This window comes from Leptodactylus fuscus, chromosome 8 (assembly GCF_031893055.1).
Source record: "Leptodactylus fuscus isolate aLepFus1 chromosome 8, aLepFus1.hap2, whole genome shotgun sequence".
Lineage (NCBI taxonomy): Eukaryota > Metazoa > Chordata > Amphibia > Anura > Leptodactylidae > Leptodactylus > Leptodactylus fuscus.
This window is the reverse complement of record NC_134272.1, coordinates 21,889,428-21,911,421: the sequence shown is the minus strand read 5'-3', so window position 1 is coordinate 21,911,421 and position 21,994 is coordinate 21,889,428. Positions and strand designations below refer to the sequence as shown.

Genomic DNA, 21,994 nt, shown 5'->3' with positions numbered 1-21,994 from the left:
CCAAAGAAAAAAGTGGGGATCGAGACAACTTGGGGGTACTGCAATCTATCAAATTTACTATAACTCCAGCCAGCAAAGTGGTGCGGGTTATACCTGAAATCTACACCAGTCACCAACTGGAATAGATTTCAGTATTGATGCACAAGACCCCCCGCAGGGTGCCAAAATTATTAAGAGATTATAACGTCTTAATCATTCTATTGCATTTCATGCCAGCAGGGAAATGGATTGAGACTACCATAGGGATCACTGGTCTTTATAAATTCTCCCCATTGTCTAGCTATAACTTGTAGAAAAGGCTATAAGCCAGGTGCTGCAGTCCCGTAATCCTCCAGCAGTGTGGACGTACAAATAAATTCCAAGGGCAAGCACAAAAACATAGATAAACAGCAAATTTCTATAGTGGCTGGTAGAAGAATGCAAATATTTCAGTAGTGCATATGGTAGTAATATAAATGTTATATGGATTAACCCCTTCATCATGCTCATCTAAACCCATTGCACCCCCTTTCCTGCAGCCCATACTATATCTATCTGGATCATTGATGAAATTGTAACGTCTAACTATCATGGCAATAACATGATGTCCCATTCTTCACCCCACCCCTTACTTCCAGACCTCTAGGTTTAGTAATAGCAGTAGTATAAATGGATCTGTAATAGCAGTAGTTTTGTTGTAACAATAGCTGTTCATTTGCACTAGTTTAGCGTAGTAGTAACCCCGTAGTTAGTAACCCCCATGTAGGGCTATATAATGATGTTTATTTAATACGATACTCCTGTCACTAACTAACATGTCGATGTGCTGTGTTGTAATACAATGTGTGGATTGTTCTGCGGTCTTTACAGACTATAAGGAGGAACAATAATCAAGATCGTGTCTTATACCACATAGAGGAAGTTGTTTCGGCAGCTCCCATGGTTATGACCTCCTGCTGACTGCGACACTTGGGTTTGAGTCAACCATTGTAAGTAAGTTACACAACAGACCGTTCCACAAATTCTATTTGGCACATCAAACTTACTTAACTCTTGTCATTGCACAACATACCCTGATAAATTCCAGGAATAGGGATTATGGCTTGGCTCATACCAGTATCTATTACATAAAGCCAAACAGATCCGGGCATGGACCCAACAAAGTGGGGCGTTGACTAAGCTAAGGGAAGGAGTCATCTCCTGAGGATGCCATATGAGCGAAACACGTAGGCGTGCATGTTTACGCATATTCTTGTGTATATTGGAGCTCCAGTCTAGATTTTTCTAGACTAGCACAAGCATTTTTTTCTACAAATAAATATTATATTTTTATATATTATAGTTTGCTATTGATTTTTTGACCACATCTTTTCTCTGATGTTCTACATTGTTACTGTATTGTGGTTTATTTATTTGAGAGCGTTCTTGAATGTTGGTCATACCAATATCTGCACCGGCTTTATTTTGTATATTATAGTATAAGGATAGCAAGGAGCCTAAATGTAAGATGATCGGGCTACGCCAAGTGATGTCACTGAACTCAACCGCAGAGGACTCTGTAGGGTAACCCACATGGACAGCAGGTGGATATAAAGCTGAAACTCTGTTTACTTTTGCAAATACCAGTTTTTTAGGCAAATCAACAGAAATTTACTGACAAACAGGTTGTTACTAGTTACTACAATTCATCATTGCCAAACGCTCTCTTTATTTTCTCACGTGAGCGCTTCCCATTCACTTCAATGGGAGCGCTCGTAGAGTAAAAAGCAGCCCATTCGTTTCAATGGGGAGCGCTCATATGCCGGCTCCCATTGAAATTAATGGGATCTGCTTTATACGGGCTGATTCTGAACGTGCTTTAACGTTCAGAATCAGGCAGCGTATCCATAGTGTGAAGGGGCCCTAAGAAGAGAGTTGTGGGCAGTAAGACTGGAACGCTGGACTAAAGAGACTTGGTTTTCTTTGGTTTTCCAGCTCAAAGATTCAAAATAGTCATTGGTAATGTGGCATTGAGTGAGCCCGCTGGAGCTGCTGTGCTGTGTTACTAATCTCATCCACTCCTTCCATTTGCTTTAGTTTAGTTCCTAATAAACTGATCTTTTCCAGGAATGTGAACAAAATGAGTTCATTGTGACTATCCATCAATAGTGTAAAGAACTAACCTAGGTACTCTTTACTGTTCATCTTCAGAAGCCTGGCCAGTGCAAGCAAAGTCATCTTTGGCCTTGCATGGAAGTTGCCATGGTCCTGTGCAGATTGTCTTCTCCTGGTGGATTCCATTGACTGCTCTCTGGGAACCAAGATTTCATTCTGAGCCTTCCCATCACACTTCTCCTGGATTTGGTGCTTGGTTTCTCCTTAACCTGTCTTCCCAAACTGGCAAGGACTTCCTGCTTTCATCAATCTTCACAGCCACAGTCACCTGTACACCAAGACCCAGATAACTAGTCTCCCCGTACCTCTGCCTCCTTCAGACTCTACCACTTTATCAACCAACCACAATTGTAGAAACCGAGCCCTCCGATGTGCTTTGTGTTTCTAGCATTAAACATGCATCACAGTGCAAACACTAGTGCACAAGGCCCATCCTATACTCCAGGGTGTATCATCTACTTACCCACTTACAAGCGACACACGATATAACATTAGGTTGTCTATTCGTTTAACCTCATGCATGATGAATAATTATAAAACATAATATTTTCTCCTGGTCTATACTTATCTTCACGCTACTTCAACTGTAATTCTTTTGCTTTTACCCGTAAGTCAGAATACTTTTACTTTTTCGTACAAATAAGATACATAAAAAACAATCACTTTCTGTAGCTCAATGCTACACTTTTGATTCTCAGTAGAGATGAGCGAACAGTGAAATATTTGAGATTCGATATTCGTTTCGAATAGCCCCTCGATATTCGACTATTCGAATGAATATCGAACCCCATTATAGTCTATGGGGAAGAATGCTTTATTTCAGGGGAAGCCACACTTCGACTCAGGAGAGTCACCAAGTCCGCTATCTCTGGTGTAGCAGAGCTCAGCGCACGCCCAGCTCTGCTGTGCGCTCAACACTGCTACATCTGAGATAATGGAGACGGCTATGGACCGATCTTAGACTCCGCCTCCTCCGGCAGAACCAGCGTTGATTGGCTGAATGCAGTACTCTGTATGACATTTGGCCAATCAACGCTGGTCAATGCATTCCTATTAGAAAAAGTCAGCTCCCGCATAACCGCAAGCTGACAGGGATCCCAATGAGATAGAGCCCCAAAGAGCTGTGTGAGCAACATTCCCACCTAAATAAAGGTAATCCCTAGCTATCCCTGCCTGTACATCTATCCCTGTCTCACAGTCACATAGTTCACTGTCTCATATGACCCGGATCTTAAATCCATTATTCGTATATATTGGAGGTCCCCTGATTTAGCCAGTCAATTACTTTTTCTGATTTTTTTTTCGATGCCTCCGTTGTCTTAGTTCCTGTCCCACCTCCCCTGCACAGTTATTGGTGCAAAAAAGCGCCAGGGAAGGTGGGAGGGGATACAAATTTTCAGTTTCAAACAGTAATAGCTGGAAAGTCAAGCTGGGATGCAGAAATAGGAATGAGTTAGAAATAAGGAGATGCTGAGATACAGGAGACACAATGCAATGTACTGCAAGCCTATATAGAAGTACCACATGGTGGTGATGGATACAAAGATGTGCTCACAAGCATTGAACCTCTCTCATCTCCTCCAGTTTCCATAGAGAACGGCAATTATTGTGGAGTTTAGAGCAGTTTCTGGGGCTAATATCAATCATATCAATGACAAGTTTCACTATATCTACAGCCCTGAACATTTCTGCTGTGATGTCCTGATCAGTAGGAGATTCTGGACATGTCAGTTGTCAGTGAACTTCATACAGGTGTAAATAGTCATGCAGATGGAAGTGATAGGCAAATATGATCTTTATCCAATGTCATTGTAGACTCCGGGCACCAACACTATTTCATAAGCAAATTTTTGTTCTGTACATTCCTGATATGATCTGTTTACCAAAAAGGGAAGTCCAGGACAAGAGAAAGGTCTGTGGATAGCTCAAAAAGTATCTATACTGATACATTGTAGCAAACTTTCAGATGTTCAAATAATCTCTTCAGACCCCAGAATATAAAAGGTGGAGGCACAGGGGAGGTGTAAAAAAATAACAAACAGTTATACTCCCCTTCTCTTACCTTTTCTGGGCATCCTCACATTGTTGGACGCTCTATCTTGGTCTTCTTCTGGCCTCCTGGGTGATGTTATGCGCCTGGGGTTAATGTTGAGGCCTGTAATATTTGTTATTCGTTTCAAATAGCCGCTCAATATTCGACTATTCAATCGAATATCGAACCCCATTATAGTCTATGGGGGAAAATGCTTCGTTTCAGGAGAACCCACCATTCGACTCAAGAAGGTCACCAAGTCCACTATGACACCTCAGCAAATGATGCCAACACCTCTGCAATGCAACTGGGACAGCAGGGGACGCATGCCTGGGGGCATCTAACAAGCCCAAGTCACAGTTTTACCCCAACATCACAGCCGCCTAACAACTACACACTTTCCACACTCAAAAAAACCTCCATCAAAGTAGGAAAATACCTGGAAACCTTCTTTCTTCCCCAAATGGATGGACACAAACCCAAATTGAAGCTAAAGAAACATTAACAAGCACCCCTTTAAATCACGTTGCCCATGACAACCACAGATGGAATAGGCAATGATAAATCCAACAGTACCCACCCTGAACTGTCATTGTGGATGTGTGAGTGTGTGTGTGTGTGTGTGTGTGTGTGTGTGTGTGTGTGTGTGTGTGTGTGTGAGATGTGGTAAGACCTTCCAAAATTCACTTTTCTTGCCCTTAACGTGAGCCCTTCCAAATTAAGTTACAGGCCCTTAAGCTGAGCTCCCAGCAGAGATTGAGGCCCTTCAGGTGACTTCAGCCTTCTACCTGCAGAGTTTTTTGCCCTTTGGGGGAGTTGAGCCTTGCACCAGCAGAGTGTTAGCCCCATTAAAATCGCTAGCCCCTAAAACAGTGGTTCCAGAACCATCACTCTCATTATGTTGGATTGATGCAGTGGATTGGACTGAGGACCCAGACATTGACCTTGATTTTGATTGTCAAATTGATAACATTTTGGCATCAAGTCCTGGGGGTAACTTTTATTTAGAGGGTCACAAAGGTGGAGAATTGGCTGAAACCACTACTAGCGGTAATGGTCCTCTAATATCGGACTCTACATTACCTCTACAGGGTTCTGATCAGGTGTTAATAGTCCAAACAACATGCTCCAGTACTTTAGATGTAGATCAGAAACCACTTTCAATTCCGACACCAGATTTAACCAAGCTTCATCATCATCATCCTGCTGAGATGGAGCCACTAAAGGAAACCTTGCCTTCCAAGGCATGTCCTGGAGCTACAACTGAGCCAAATGTAAACAGTCCTTTGGAACGGAACAAAATTCACCAGCAGTGTTTTTGGCCCTTTGAGTGAGTTGAGCCTTGCACCACCACATGTCCCATAACATCAGGCGGGCCCTAAGTTCTGCGCTAAGTTGCACAGAGTTCCACGTTCCATGCCTGGCCCACGTCTAACTTAGTGGTGCAACGTTTTTTGAAAACATACCCAAATGTACACGAGCTACTGGTGAAAGTGCGGCGCTTGGGCGCCCACTTTCGCAAGTCTACAGGAGCTGCTGCTAGCTTCAATACTCTCCAACAACGCCTCCATCTGCTCGAACATCGGCTGTTGTGCAATGTCCCCACACGCTGAAACCCTAGATACCATATGTTGAGCAGGGTGTGTGAGCTGCAGAGACCTTTGATGGAGTTCCATCTTTAAAACCCAAGGGTTCCTCAAAGTCAGCTCCCTCACTTTCTGCACCATGAGTTTCCATGGGTGGCAGGCTTATGCGAAATCCTATCGCATCCTTTCCACTGGACATGAAACATTAGCATGCGCTCATCACAATTGTGGATATGGCAGCTGCGTTAACCTGAGTGCAGGGTACAACGCAGACCAGGCCCAAACACCAGGAACAGGTGTTACAAATACTGGAGCATCTGCCATTTCCTTCCAATTTTGTGGTTGTTGATCTGCAACCGACGTTTCTGGGCCTCAGTGATGATTATGAGACACAGTTGCCATCAGGGCAAGCTGTGATTATATGCAGTTTGCAGTAAGGGGACAGTGAGCAATTGGAAGAGGAGTTGGTGGATGACGAGGCCACCGACCCAACATGGACAGGGGTGATGTCTAGCGGGGAAAGCAGTGTAGATGTGGAGGCAAGCTAAGCAGCAAAAAAGGTGGCTAAAAGCAGAGTCATAGACTGGGGTGATGTCTAGGGGCGAGAGCAGTGTAGATGTGGAGGCAAGCTAAGCAGCAAAAAAAGTGGCTACAGGCAAAGGTATGTCCAGAGGCAGCAAGGCCACTCATGCAAAACTAGGCCATGTTGCAAAACTTATTCCAAGGTCTGGGACACGTTATTGGCACTCCCTGGCCAAATTACCGCCACTGAGGGGCTTAGTGTCACCAGGAGGGACAAGTATAGGCGCATGTTGAGGGAGTACCTGGCCGACCCCAGCTCTGTCCTCTCCGATCCCTCTGCGCCCTACACTTATTTTCTTATAGCCTGGATGAATTTCTGTGTCTCCCACTTATCTTTAGAGGGCAGACCCTTAAAAATTTGATTGAGCTGTCATGGTTTTATTTATCAGGAAGTAATACAAAAAAAATCTGGGCCTTAAAAAGTCTTAAAATATGGTAAATCCAAACCAAGACAAACAACACAAACAGCAACAATACATACAGATTCCAAAGGGTTATTATTTATTCAACAAAAACTAGGCCAAAATATCAATTTGTGAAAAACTAGGTCCACCCTTACAACTTCCATAGGAATTAAGAGGCTAAGTAGCAGTCATGTGCAGCTAATCAAATAGTCTTGATTATTTGGTCACCTGTAAATGTGATCACCTCTAATAAAACAGAAGTTTTAGCAGTTTGCTGTTCTGAAGCACTCAGCATGTGAAGGAGGAAAGTCATCAGCAATGATCTTAGAAAATCAATTGTTGCTGCCCATGAGTCTGGTAAAAGGTTTTAAGGCCATTTTTTTAAAACAATTTTCCATCCTTCTACAATGAAAAAAATTATTCACAAATAGAAAACATTGAACACAAATGACAATCTTCCCAGTAGTGGACATCCCAGCAAATTCACCCTGATGTCAGACCAGGGGATGCTCAGAGAAATTGCAAAAGATCCCAAGAGCTACCTCAGACTCTAAAGGCCTCAAACAAAGGGACAATATAAATGTTCTTTGAAAATGTTACCCTTGGTCAGATTTGAACCCAGAAAGTGTGCTAACTAGAGATGAGCGAGTAGTACTAGCTGTTCGAATGTAAAAGTTTGATGTAGAACCAGCATTGATTGGCCGAATGCTATACAGTCGGCCAATCAATGCTGGTTCTTCTCCTACCTTTAGAAGTCTTCTCCGTGCAGCGTCCCCGCGGCATCTTCGGGCTCTTCATTCGCTCTGCCAGGCATTGGGCCTGGGCAGAGCCGACTGCGCATGTCTGCTTGTAGTGTGGGCATGCGCAGTCGGCTCTGCCCAGGCCCGATGCCTGGCAGAGTGAATTCAGAGCCAGAAGATGCCGTGGGGACGCTGCACAGAGAAGACTTCTCAGAGGATCCAGCCCGACCCTCACTCGTGGACTTGGTAAGTATAATTTGATCGAACGTTGCCTACCCCTGAAACGAGCATTTTCCCCCCATAGACTATAATAGGGTTCGATATTCGATTCGAGTAGTCGAATATTGAGGGGCTACTCGAAACGAATATCGAACCTCGGACATTTTACTGTTCGCTCATGTCTAGTGCTAACCACTGAGCCACCATGCTGATATAAAACATATGTGACTTCATAACATGCTTTACTGCATATATAAGTGATAGACCATTGCATTGTTGCAGCATTCATCATACAGATGATTCGTAAAAGTACATAAAGAGAAACAAATCAAATTTTTGAATCAAAAACATTAGACTTGGCCCTTTATTTCTAGAATATCCAACATCACATATCTGGGAAAAGTAAAAATCTAAGAATCTTTGTTTTTGGTATGTGGTGTGACCTCATTGTGTAACATTCCATTATCTGTGCTTAGGGTTGTCTTACTCCAGGACTCGCATTCTCTTGAGTATCGGCTCGTGGACAGATGTTTTATTTAATTAATTATATAAATAATATGATAAAAATTCTATTAGTTAAAATTTCCTGCTGTTTTTATTGCCCAAAGTTTCTCCCGCTCATTCTCCTTTATGGGTCTGTGTTTGGTTCTACGACAGCGGCGTGCACAGGAGGGTCTTTGGAGGCATAAACGCAGGGGCATAATTACTGCAGTAGCAGTTGCCACAGGACCCGGGACATTAGGGGGCCTGGCTAGCCCCTGATGTGTTTTTTGTTTTTTTTCAAAGAGGCCATTAGTATTAAGTCGCATAAACCCCCCCCATAACCCCTTCCCCTGCTCGCACATAAGGACGCAAACCCAGCCTACATGACCAAGTAGGCCCAATGCCTTCCAGAGCCCAAGAGAGGTAAGTAACTGTGTTTTCTATGTTCCCTCACCTCTCTTAGAGCTCTGATCATTGTACTCAGACTCAGGGGTCTGAAAAGACTTCCCACCAAGTATAACGATGGCGGTGCTTGTGGGGTTCACAAGCCCGCAGCCTTACTTACTGAGCCCCCTCCTACTCACAGCCACCTCTGCAGAAGGGGCAGCACCAGTGGCCATGTGCAGGAGCAAGGGTTGGTAAATAAATTGGGCCCGTTACCAACTGGAGCTACTCCAGCAAGTAACAGCCTATTAAAAAATAAAGACATCAGAGGCCCGCCGGGCCCCCCAATGTCGCGGAGCCTATGGCAGCCCCTGCTGCTGTTACCCCAGTAATTATTCCCCGGTACTGACCGCCACAAGTTGACAATCATATCACCTTGTTCCCATCTTCCCAGTCCTCAAAATCCTCCATGGGGCCCTTTGAAATGAATGGTGACATGAGATTGTGCATGAAACATTCTCAGATTTCCATCTTCTTCATCACTCCCATCATATTCCAGTGTCACCAGTGTACTGTAGATTTAGGATTATTAAGGACTTTTATTACATTATTGATAAATATCTGATAAAAAATGAATTTCACCAAGAATTCTTGTCTCCATTTCTGGTGAGGAGGTCGCACGAGAGCCGTCACTGGATTCTGCTCACAAACAGGAAACCCGCCCTGATAACAGCAGCTGAGGGTTATATAAAACTGAAAAAGCCGAACCCAAAGTCGTGCAAATATAATAACAGTCATTGGATCACCATCATCGCTTTCCTGTCTAACAAACTGTAATGGCTTCCTGTCTTCAGCATCTGCGGCGACCAGACATCCGCCAACCTCCCTACAACACCGACCTGTTCTCAGAAATCTCTCCAGAGCCAAAGAAAGTAAAACTAAAGCTGATTTATTACTTATAGTCGCAGGATAAATACAGAAATATTATTATTATTATTATTATTATTATTATTTATATAGCACCATTCATTCCATGGTGCTTTACATTTGCTTTAAATATAATCTTATGTATACAGGCCGGGATTATAGCAACTATTCCTTGTATACAGCTCGCAGTATTAGCTTATTAATTAGTTTATTGTAAGCTGAAAAAAAAAATGTTTCAAGCTAAGGCGCCACATAGCGAGCCAGAAACATCATTTTCTGGAAGAAAAAGAGTATTATCTGACAGAATTGCAGGGGTGCCAATACTTTTGGCCAACACTGTAGTACTTATATTCTTGTACATAGGAGGCAATATTATATATATATATATATATATATATATATATATATATATATATATATATATATATATTTTACATAGGAGCAGTATTATAGTAGTTATATTCTTGTACATAGGAGCAGTATTATAGTAGTTATATTCTTGTACATAGGAGTAGTATTATAGTAGTTATATTCTTGTACATAGTAGGTAGTATTATAGTAGTTATATTCTTGTACATAGGAGTAGTATTATAGTAGTTATATTCTTGTACATAGGAGCAGTATTATAGTAGTTATATTCTTGTACATAGGAGCAGTATTATAGTAGTTATATTCTTGTACATAAGAGCAGTATTATAGTAGTTATATTCTTGTACATAGGAGCAGTATTATAGTAGTTATATTCTTGTACATAGGAGTAGTATTATAGTAGTTATATTCTTGTACATAGGAGCAGTATTATAGTAGTTATATTTTTCTACATAGGAGCAGTATTATAGTAGTTATATTCTTGTACATAAGAGCAGTATTATAGTAGTTATATTCTTGTACATAGGAGCAGTATTATAGCAGTTATATTCTTGTACATAGCAGTAGTATTATATTAGTTATATTCTTGTATGTAGGATGGAGTATTATAGTAGTTATATTCTTGCACATAGGACACAGTGTTGTTGTATGTAATAGTTATATATATAGTATTATGTAATTATTATATTCTTCGACACTGGGCAGTGTTATAATGCTGACATAATACAGTTTTTTTTATCTATTTTCTTTTGTATTAGATATCAGAGAATAGGGTAGGTTCTATTATAAGCCTAAATGTAGAAATGAGAAATCCTGTCATATATCTGACCTCTCATTTCTTTCTTATACTGATACAATCTTCAGTACGATCTTCAGACAAATACGATCAATACGATCTTCAGACAAAATAAGACGTTTCTATGCCCTTTGCTCAGGATTGCTGTTTCTTGTGTATATTTCTCGAGTAACTTGGATACTTTTGGTTATCAGTGCTGTGCACAAGACTCGTTTCCTCTACATATGACATCTCTAGTTCTCTCTATTGTTTCTTGTGGTTTTCCTGTTACAGATCTTTGGCAGGATCACGTCTGCACATCTCTGCTGCTCAGTATGAAAATATATTATAACATTACAGCCATCTATATGCCCCGGGTGAGATGTGCAGTATATAGCTCAGTGGTATAGAAGGAATCTCTATAGTTGTCTTTTTATGCTCATCGTCATCTACTAAACAAAATTATTTAGTAACTGGTACAGATTATACACTTTGGCTGTTTTGTGCTTGCAGTCCCCATGTAGACCTACAGTATGGGCCACAGTGGCCAAAAATCAATAGTCTGTATGAAAGTACAAAGAGTTATAGAGACTGCAGATAGAGTCCTGGCAACTATCTAAGATATATGTTATCTCTCTATCTTATAAAAATGAATTTCTGTCTGTCTGTCTGTTCTTTATGCACGACTAAACGACTGTACCGATCTTCACCAAATTTGGTACAGAGATACATCAGGTATCCGGGAAGGTTTAAGACGAGACTCCAACTTGCTCGGAAGTAACATTGCTGAGATACAGCATTCCCAACACAATGCCCACCCCCCTTAGCCAATACAAACCTGCAAGTCTTTCACTCATATTCCAACTGCAATACACATGGTCACTCCACATACACAACCCAACACTGATATCCAAACTGAGATACACGCATCAGAGGATTAGATACACAGATCAGCACACAGTATTACACGACAGAGGATTAGATACACACGTCTGCACACAATTCCACACACTGAAGGATTAGATATGTGCGTCTGCACACAGTTCCACACACTGAAGGATTACATGCACGCATCTGCACATAGTTCCACACACTGAAGGATTAGATATGTGCGTCTGCACACAGTTCCACACACTGAAGGATTACATGCACGCATCTGCACACAGTACCACACGCCGGGGGATTGGATACATGCGTCTGCACACAGTACCACATGCCCGAGGATTGGATATGCGCATCTGCACACAGTTCCACACACCAGAGGATTATATAGGTACATCTGCACACAGATCCACATGCCAGAGGATTAGATACGTGTGTCTGCACACAGTTGTACAAGTAATAGGATTAGATACACGCATCTGCACACAGTTCCACACGCTATAGGATTAGATATGCACCTCTTCACACAATACAACACAGGGGAGGATTAGATACGTGCGTCTGCACACAGTTCTACACGCCAGAGGATTAGATATACGCGTCTGCACACAGTTCCACACACTGAAGGATTAGATATGTGTGTCTGCACAAATTAACACACGGGGGAGGATTATATACGCACCTCTTCACACAATACCACACAGGGAAGGACCAGATACGCACATCTGAAAACAGTTCAAAGCGTCAGAGGATTAGATACGCATGTCTTCACACAGTACCACGTGCCATAGGATTAGATATGCGCGTCTGCACACAGTTCTACACTCCATAGGATTAGATACACGCATCTGCACACAGTTGTACACGCTATAGGATTAGATACACACGTCTGCACACAGTACCACATGCCGTAGGATTAGATACGCGCGTTTACACACAGTTGCACATGCCATAGGGTTAGATATGCGCCTCTTCACACAATACCACACAGTGGATGATTAGATACGCACATCTGCACATAGTTCAACACAACGGAGGATTAGATACGCATGTCTTCACACAATACCACACGCCATAGGATTAGATACATGCGTCTGCACACAGTACCACATGCCGTAGGATTAGATACGCGCGTTTACACACAGTTCCACACGCCATAGGATTAGATAGGCGCCTCTTCACACAATACCACACAGTGTAAAATTGGACAATTCATATGGGGCCACTTCACAAACAAAAAATTAAATATACCTGTGCGAAGCCGGGTCCTCTTGCTAGTAGTTTATATAATGAAAACTTCTACAATTTTCCAGTGTACTTTCTGCATGAATTCCCCATGTTTTTCTCAGTCTTTGCTTGCTGTTATTCATTCTGCTTTCTTTGAATAGAGAAAAATCAGTCTGTGGTCATGTGATATACAGTCCATGGTCATGTGATAGTCAGTCCTTGATCATGTGATGTACACATAGGTGCACAGCTTGTTACCAGACAGGCGTCTGATTACTATGTACCTATGTGTCTATCATATGACTATGGACTGTAGATCATATGGCCAAGGTCTCATTATTTATTTTAAAGGCACAACATTAGGCAAGAAGTGCTTATATATTTTATTTTTACACTCAGGATACATTCTAGTGCAATACAAATAAAGGTTAATCTTTGTTCTTTCAGCAGTCTAGCCTTATACCAATTATTATCTGTTATAAATGCATAAAGCGGCCAATAATACGTAATGTGGTATGGGACTGAACTCATATGCACAAAGAGAACAACCATACCCACAGATAAAAAGTGTAAATGTTATTGCTATCCAAACACTAAAAAATCACATGGACACAAAATGACACACTACAAAAGTTTACAAAAATGGCAGGGAAAAACCATAAGGTTAGAAGTGCCAGCAAGCCAAAGTGATGTTTGTGAGGTAATACACACAATTATATAGAATCAATGTTTTTGCCATGGGCAGGGTGACCAGGGGTCCATACGTGTCTATATGATGTTAAGGTGAGCTGATACACAAATTTGTGATATTTTGGGTTTTCCAGGACATAAGTGAATGGGTGACCATGGTCATTTGGTATCCTCAACCACTTATGAGTGGGTGTACTTAGTTGACACAATCTTTTACCTCTTGATAAGGCATAGGAGTATATAATATAATTCATTTGGACCCCTGGTCACCCTGCCCATGGCAAAAACATTGATTTTACATAATTGTGTGTATTACCTCACAAACATCACTTTGGCTTGCTGGCACTTCTAACCTTATGGTTTTTCCCTGTCATCTTTGTAAAGTTGTTTAGTGTGTTATTATGTGTCCATGTGATTTTTAGTGTTTGGATAGCAATAAAATTTACATGTTGTACCTATCTGTGGGTATGTTTGTTCTCTTTGTGCATATGAGACAATGAGTATCTGTTGTAAATAACTTGGTGTCTACTGTAGAGTACAAGATTTCTCCTGATTGTTCATCTCTCTCATCCTCTCAGCCTCTCTTTGACACTCTCTCTTTGTATCTTCAGCTTTCTTTTCCAATTCCCTGTCATACACAAATCTTAGCACAAATTGCTTCCTCTTCTCTCTTTCTTCTTCTGGGTTAGACATTCTTTGCAGTCGGAATTCGATATCTTTAATCACTTCAATATAGAACTTCAGAACCTCTTCATGTTTTCCTCTGGTCTTTATGTGATCTTCTGGGGTGAAGTTTTCAAGAGCAATGATCCTCTCCACATCCATGTCCTTAAATTTAGTCTCGACATCTCTCAGGTTTGAGTGGGTCTTGTGGGTAAGAACAACCACAGGGAATATTCCTGCCAAAAAGAAAGGTTGTTGTGATCGGCTATATAATGATAAACTCTAAGTCTGGCAGAAGTCACAAGTGGTGAAGCAAGAAGGAAAGACTTAGTGAAGACCTCCAGTCATAGTGACAAGTCTATAAAATGTAAGACTGGATTTCCTACAGCCATTTCTGGTTATGAAAACGGCAATAGAGAAGAATAACAGGATTGAACTAATAAAGAGTAAAGAGGGCAAGAAAAGGAAAGAAACTGGATCAGAAGCTTAGAATTATTCAGGATATAGTATAAGTAGGCCAAAGTCATTGGATCACACAATTAGGAAAGAACGGAAGAAGACAAACAATAGAATTGATTCTCTGGCTACCTGTTAGGTCTCTGGCCGTGTTCAGTAGAGCCTGTATTTCTGGCACCTCATCATAGGTGAGTCCTTTTTTCACACTAGAAATATGCAGATTGTTTAATGAGACTATTAGGAATGATAAACCTGAGAAAGATACAATTACCCAAAGATTATCCATGGTTATAAGTAGAGATGAGCGAGTAGTACTCGATCGAGTAGGTATTCGATCGAATACTACGGTATTCGAAATACTCGTACTCGATCGAGTACCACTCGCTATTCGAATGGAAAAGTTCGATGCAGAACCAGCATTGATTGGCCGAATGCTATACAGTCGGCCAATCAATGCTGGTTCTTCTCCTACATTTAGAAATCGGGCCTGGGCAGAGCCGACTGTGCATGTCCGCTTGTAGTGTAGGCATGCGCAGTCGGCTTTGCCCAGGCCCGATGCCTGGCAGAGTGAATTCAGAGCCGGAAGACGCTGCGGGGATGCTGCAAGGAGAAGACTTATCGGAGGATCCAGCCCGACCCTCACTCGTGGACTTGGTAAGTATAATTTGATCGAACGTTGCCTACCCCTGAAACGAGCATTTTCCTCCCATAGACTATAATAGGGTTCGATATTTAATTTGAGTAGTCGAATATTGAGGGGCTACTCGAAACGAATATCGAACCTCGAACATTTTACTGTTCAATCATCTCTACTCCTGTGTATAAAATGGTTAAAGTTCTTCAACGGGGCTTTTGAACCCTCCAGAATTTTCTAAATAAACTTCACCTAAAACTACAGCAAATTTTAACACAAGTCCAAAAAGTAAAGAGATCTTAATCAAGTAAAATTAGTAAAAATTATTAGACTTGTTCAATTATTTATTGAAAAAAAAAAGAACCTACAGGATTAACAGAGTGGTTGTTGTCAATCAGCACTGGGATTGCAATCAGGTAGAAATGGGCAACCTAATTTATAGAACGGGATCTATCAAAGGCTGATCTTCACAACATGTTTGTGGAGGTATACCATGGCACAAACAAAGGAGGTTTCTGAGGACCTCAGAAGAAGACTTGTTGATACTCATCAAGTAACAAAACCGCATCTAAAGTGTTTGGACCCCACCAATCGAGAGTCAGACAGATCGTGTATAAATGGAGGAAATTCAAGACCATCATCACCCTCTCCAGGAGTGGTTGACCGAGATCACACTGAGAGCAAGGCATATAATAGTCCACAAGATCACTTTAGCTAATGTTGATTTTCATAAGTCTACCATAAAAAGGACACTGAACAACAATGGTGGACATGGCAGAGTGGTGAGAAAACCGCTGCTCTCCATAAAGAACATTGCCACTGCAGTTTGCTAAAGATCACCTGGACAAGCCAGAAGGCTACAGGAACATTGTTTTGTGGATGAATGAAATCAAGATAGAGCTTTTTTGGTTTAAATGAGAATGGTTATATTTGGAGAAAGGGAAGCCCTGTATTCTAGCATAAAAACATCACCCCATCAGTGTAACACAGTGGTGGAAGAAATACCACGATTTGGGTCTGTTTTGCTGCATTTGGGCCAGGCTGGCTCTCCATCATTGATAGCAACAATGAATTAAGAATTATACCAGAAAATGTCAGGATATCTGTCTCAAAAGTATGTGAATCTCACGGGAAAAAAACAACCAAAGAAGTCAATCTACGAAAGAATAGTTCTCGTATAGTAAAGTTAAAGTTTTGGAATGACCAAGTCACAGTCCAGACCTCAATCCAATAGAAATGTTGTGGAAGGAGTTGAAGGGAGAAGTTCATGGAAGGTAAATACTAACATAGAAGAACCGAACCTGCTTTCTACAAAGGAACGGAATAAAATCAAGCTGATGTACAGGACTGGACAACAATAGCCGGAAACATGTGGATGCAGTTATTGCTAGACAAGTGGGGGTCACAACACATACCGACAGCAAACATGAACTGACTTTTACCATTCCCAGTTATAGGATCTTAGATCATTTTCTTCTATACATCGATATTCAAATCTATTATTTTTGGTACATTTGTTTGCTTTGGTTCTTTTATCTATTTTTAGGACTTTTGAAATTAAAATTAAAATTCTAATGTAGTTGTAATAAGTCAAATTTATGCAGAAACATAAAACCTTTTAAAAGGTTCACACATTTTCAAGTAGCACTGAATATATTGTATTTGGTTTTGTGGTGTGGTGTTGTATATAGTATGGTGTGGTGCTGTATATAGTATAGTGTGGTGTGGTTCTTTGTATAATACAGCATGTTATTGTGTATGTGTATTGTATGGTGTGGTTATGTCTTTAGTAATGTTTGCGTTTCTACATAGTATTATGTGGTTCTGTGAATAGTATGATATGGCTATGTCTTTGGTATGGTTTGATTCTGTGTATAGTATAGAGGTCCCCCTCTAGCTACTCCACGGTTTAATGTCCTCCAGTGACCCCCATTGTTTAATGTCCCCACTCCATTTGTCCCCATTTTAATGTTCCTCTTAATATCTCCCCAGTTTAAGTGCCCCCCTTCATCTGCCCCCAGTTTAATGTCCCCCTTCCATCTCTGTCCCAGTTTCATGTTCCCCCTTCATCTGCTCCAAATTTAATGTCCCCCTCCATCTGACCCCAGTTTCATACCCACCTTTATCGGTCCTCAGTTTCATGCTCCCCCTCCATCTCTGCCCTCAGTTTCATGCCTCCCCTTCATCTGCCCCCAGTTTAATGTCCTCCTCAATCTGCCCCCCACTTCATCTGTCCCTAGTTTCATGTGCCCCCTTCATCATGTTCCCCCTCAATTTGCCATCAAAATTTAACATGAAAAAACAGATACTCACGTTTCCTTGCTCCCTCTCTGCTCTGTGTACAGTCTCAGTCAAGCAGCTGTAGGCGCGATGTGTGACATCATCACATCGCGTCTAAAGCTACAGGGTACGGAGGACTGTGGTGAAGTAGGAGATTCTGCATACAGCTCCCGCTTGATTCACCAGTGTAGTCAACTCATCTGCGTCGGAGGATGCAGATGAGTTGAAACTGGGACATACCTCCCGCCGACCGGAACTGTGGGACAGTGCATTTATGGCTCACAGCTCAGCCTGAAACATTTTTAATGAGGGAATATAAAAGATCATTGACTGATGGACAAAGTGTATTGAAAAGCAGGAGATTATGTAAAAAAAACCCTGCAGATTATGTGAAAATTCTACAGTGCCCATAACGTTTGACTGACCCTTGCAGTTTGTGATTCAGTGGTCTCTTACCTATAGACAAATATTGGAAAAATAAAATCAGATGATTTGACATGGCGCTCTGCCTGGACGATTCTATCCATCAGTCCTATGCCCTTGCTCCATTCCACTGCACGATCCAGAGGCAACAAATTTCCTGATAAAAAGACAAAAAATATTGAAAATAAAGGTTTTCAGCTTCAGTTACAATCTCTAGTGCATTACATGCTCTCCGATTTGTGGTTCTTTTAAGTGTCTTCTAAAACCTTCCTCAAGCTCAACAGAAACTGAGGAGGTGGGTACGAAAGAAAGAAGTGGGAGAAGTTTAAAGGACCTGTAGAAAATGAAGAGCTGCCAGTATATGATGCCACTATATAAGTAAACAAATCATTTTTAAAAGATGAATTTTTCCTAAAGTAATACCAACAAAATAAGAAGCCACACCTAAGCCCATGCTTGTGATTTCTGCCATGACGTTCCAGCTGAGTAAGGTAAATGCTGCTGACAATCCCATACTTCAGTGGTGACCTCTTCACAAATGGCATATCACTGCTGAGGCCTGGCATTTACATGATGTTTGTGAAGGTTTATGGTCTCCCTCTTGGGTTGGAAGAGGTCATCATGGTTTTACTTGAGCATAGAATTGATCCATTGCAGGACCATCAGGATCAATGATAGCTTTCCTCAGATCTTTCTCACTTGGCCTACTGGTCTCCCTCTTGGGTTGGAAGAGGACATTATTGTGAGGGTTTTGCTTCTGCATAGACTTGATCCATTGCAGGACCATCAGGATCAATGATAACGTTCCTCAGATCTTTCTCACTTGGCCTACTGGTCTACCTCTCTCCATATCGTCAGTCCAGGGCCTTGACCATGCCACCCAGGAATCTCCTTATCACTTTTTATTACCATCTTCAGAACAACCTTGCCAGTTATGCAAATAGCTATATAAATTTACAGTAGTCAAAATGTACTTTGTTCCACCATTTGTCTTGGTAGAGGTCCAAGTATAATATAGTAACTCACAAAGACCAAACAGGTTAAACTGCAAACATTTACTCAGCATTAAAGAGGACCTTGGACTATCTGTACCAGCTCCAGCTCTTTGCATCCTTCAATAAGTCCCTCTCCACAGACTCATTGTTTTTCTTGTCTAGCTCCTACTGTTCCTGGGCAACTAAAATCTCTTATTTTCAGGCCTGTACTTTCAGGTGAACTGTGTCTGTCTACTCCAGCCAAGGACCTCCCACCTGACAGTAGAACATAATGAGCACTGAATCTAACAGAAATAATTGCTTGGGAACAGTGCGCTCTAGAATAAGAGAAAATTCTAAGTGCACCAGAATCAGTGGAGTTGTGCCTATTATAAAATGCAAGGAGATGGAGTTGGTGAAGGTGGTGAAAGGTCCTCAATAAAGCAACTGGCGTACAGGCTACATTCTCTCTCATAGCGGACAAAGTCTTAGCAGTGACATTACTTAGCAGTTACAAAAATTGGGCATTGCACTTCTTGATTCTGGTAGGTGAACCCCTCATGTTATCAAATGCTAGATGTATAGATAGAAGATGAGAGAGAGAGAGAGAGAGAGAGAGAGAGAGAGAGAGAGAGAGAGAGAGAGAGAGAGAGGACGGACATAAATAGATAGGAGAGAGAGAAAGAGGAGATAAATAGGAGATAGAGAGAGAGATAGGAGATAGATAGATAGATAAATAGATAGATAGATAGGAGATAGATAGATAGATAGATAGATAGATAGGAGATAGATAGATAGATAGATAGATAGATAGATAGGAGCTAGATTGATAGATAGATAGATAGATAGATAGATAGGAGATAGATGCTGTAGATAGAGAGGAGATAGATAGATAGATAGATAGATAGATAGATACTGTAGATAGATACTGTAGATAGAGAGATAGGAGATAGATGTATAGATAGATAGATAGATAGATAGATAGATAGATAGATAGATAGGAGATAGATAGATAGATAGATAGATAGATAATGAGGAGATAGATAGATAGATAGATAGATAGATAGATAGATAGGAGATAGATAGATAGATAGATAGATAGATAGGAGATAGATAGATAGATAGATAGATAGAAGATAGATGTATAGATAGATAGATAGATAGATAGATAGATAGATAGATAGATAGATAGATAGATAGATATTTAATTGAAATATTTACCCAATTGTGCAAAAATTTCTCCAGTTTCATAGTCATTCATGACGGAGCAGCCTCGGTTGTCCACTAGAGTGAGTGTGTCGGTGAGCGGGAAGGTGATCCTCTCCGTGGTGTTTCCTCCATCACTACTTTTCACATCGGCGTAGATCTTGAATTCAGTGTCATCCAGGACGTACTTACAGGTGTTTATAAAGGATGACTTTCCATGACCCAAGAAGCCAAAGAGCTGGAGAAGAACCCGTGAGAACCCTTCATTATCATAGCTCCTAAGACTGAAGTTTTTGACAAACTCAGTCATTTCAGGAATGTCCTGCATGGTCGATATTTGCAGATGCAGCAGAGTCTGACCCTCAGCATTCAAGAGCGAAGTGAAGAAGTAAAAGGAAAAATCTGATGTTTATTCAGTCGTAAGAGTGAAAGTGAAATCAAGTGAATCTGATATTATACGTCCCTGTGGACATATAAGGAAAATGTTTGTTTTTGTACCGTGTTAGCCAGTGGGTATGAAATATAAAAAACATAAAACTTGCGAGTCTTCAGTTGGTGATCCCTTTTTTAATGGCTAACTCATAATGATGACAGGATATAACGTTTCACCAGGTGTCGATTCGGGAGAACCCCTATAGCCCACATGTAACTTCACTTTTAGCATTTGTATATGTTTAGAGTATATAGGGGCAATGTTACACTATAGGAGACTAGATATGGAAGGAAGAATTTGTTAAATTCAGTGTTTAGAGGCTTCTACTCACACACAGGCGCCCATTCACACTGTGACATTTGCCAACTCTCAGAATGGCAGCACAAGATAAACAATCTAAGGGAGGGTTCACACGGTGTAACGTGCCGCGTGATGTTACACCGTGTGAACCCTCCCTAAGGGTAAGTTCACATTTTGGTCTGGAACCTGAAACAGAGGTCGCCTCATGTTCCGGACCAAAATACGGGTAGCTGCAGTGCACTCGCACACTCCGCTCCAGATTAGGCCCAAATGAATGGAGGGAGTGCCTTCAGTCCGACGTCGTGAGGTGAATCTGCCTGAAAGAATGAGCATGTTGCTTCTTTGTTCCGGGAGCTGGAACAAACGGCTCCTAGAATAAAGAACTGACCGGCTCCCATTGATTTCAATGGGAGCCATCTTTTTTGGTCAGGATTTTGAGACGGATACAAACTCAAAATCCTGACCAAAAAATTCTGTGTGAACTTACCCTAACACTTGTCACAGGCCCCATCACTGGCCAGGGGGGATTTATAGAACAAACCTGAGTTTGGGAGAGAGGGGAAGCAATGTCCTCTCAGGAGCAGGTGATCAGCCTTATAGGAGTAACCAGCTGCAATGTCTTCCTTCATGTGAGATGTTCATGATATAACCTGTGATAGTAAAGCTTTGCTCTGGACGTTCTCCTCACACATAGGACAATACAGATGTCCAGCAGTGACTTCTCTCAGTGCTCAGTGTTATATTATCTCTGGTCAGTCTTATCATCCCTGAGGGGAGATCTCTGGGGCTTAATAGAGAGTGTCTCAAAAACAAAATGGAGGAGGTTGTGTCTGTGGGGTTACCTGAGGTAAAATGGTGGCTGCTCTCTCACTGTACCTCAGATGATGCTGTAGCCTGACTTACTCTTGTTCCTCTCTCTCTGCTTCAAGGGGAATGGAGGGGTCTTTTCTCTTTCACCTCCGATATGATGAAACAGTCTCTACAAATCTGCTCCAAGGTCAGACAGATACAGGACGTACCTACAGATTTATAATGAATAAAGATGAGCGAGTAGTACTCGATCGAGTAGGTATTTGATCGAATACTACGGTATTCAAAATACTCGTACTCGATCGAGTACCACTTGCTATTCGAATGTAAAAGTTCGATGCAGAACCAGTATTGAATGCTATACAGTCGGCCAATCAACGCT

The 21,994-nt window shown here is 41.4% G+C and overlaps 1 protein-coding gene across 1 annotated transcript; it reads right to left on the bottom strand.

The window, feature by feature from the left end:
- Positions 1-13,779: 13,779 nt before the first annotated feature.
- LOC142217706 (uncharacterized) lies at positions 13,780-20,438 on the bottom strand. The gene is made up of 4 exons (XM_075286055.1): positions 20,085-20,438; positions 17,923-18,046; positions 14,685-14,758; positions 13,780-14,332 (listed from the first exon to the last, which is right to left on the bottom strand). The coding sequence occupies exons 1-4, from the start codon at positions 20,395-20,397 to the stop codon at positions 13,959-13,961; spliced, it is 885 nt and encodes a 294-aa protein (XP_075142156.1). The 5' UTR covers positions 20,398-20,438; the 3' UTR covers positions 13,780-13,958.
- Positions 20,439-21,994: the final 1,556 nt, after the last annotated feature.

Bases quoted from the DNA above. Each gene is read 5' to 3' on its own strand.
- LOC142217706 (XM_075286055.1), bottom strand. From the start codon at position 20,397: ATGCAGGACATTCCTGAAATGACTGAGTTTGTCAAAAACTTCAGTCTT. The intron at 14,759-17,922 runs GTAAGAGACCAC...GCATATTTCTAG, and splicing joins TTTCCAATATTTGTCTATAG to TGTGAAAAAAGGACTCACCT. The intron at 14,333-14,684 runs GTAGCCAGAGAA...TCTTTTTGGCAG, and splicing joins CACGGCCAGAGACCTAACAG to GAATATTCCCTGTGGTTGTT.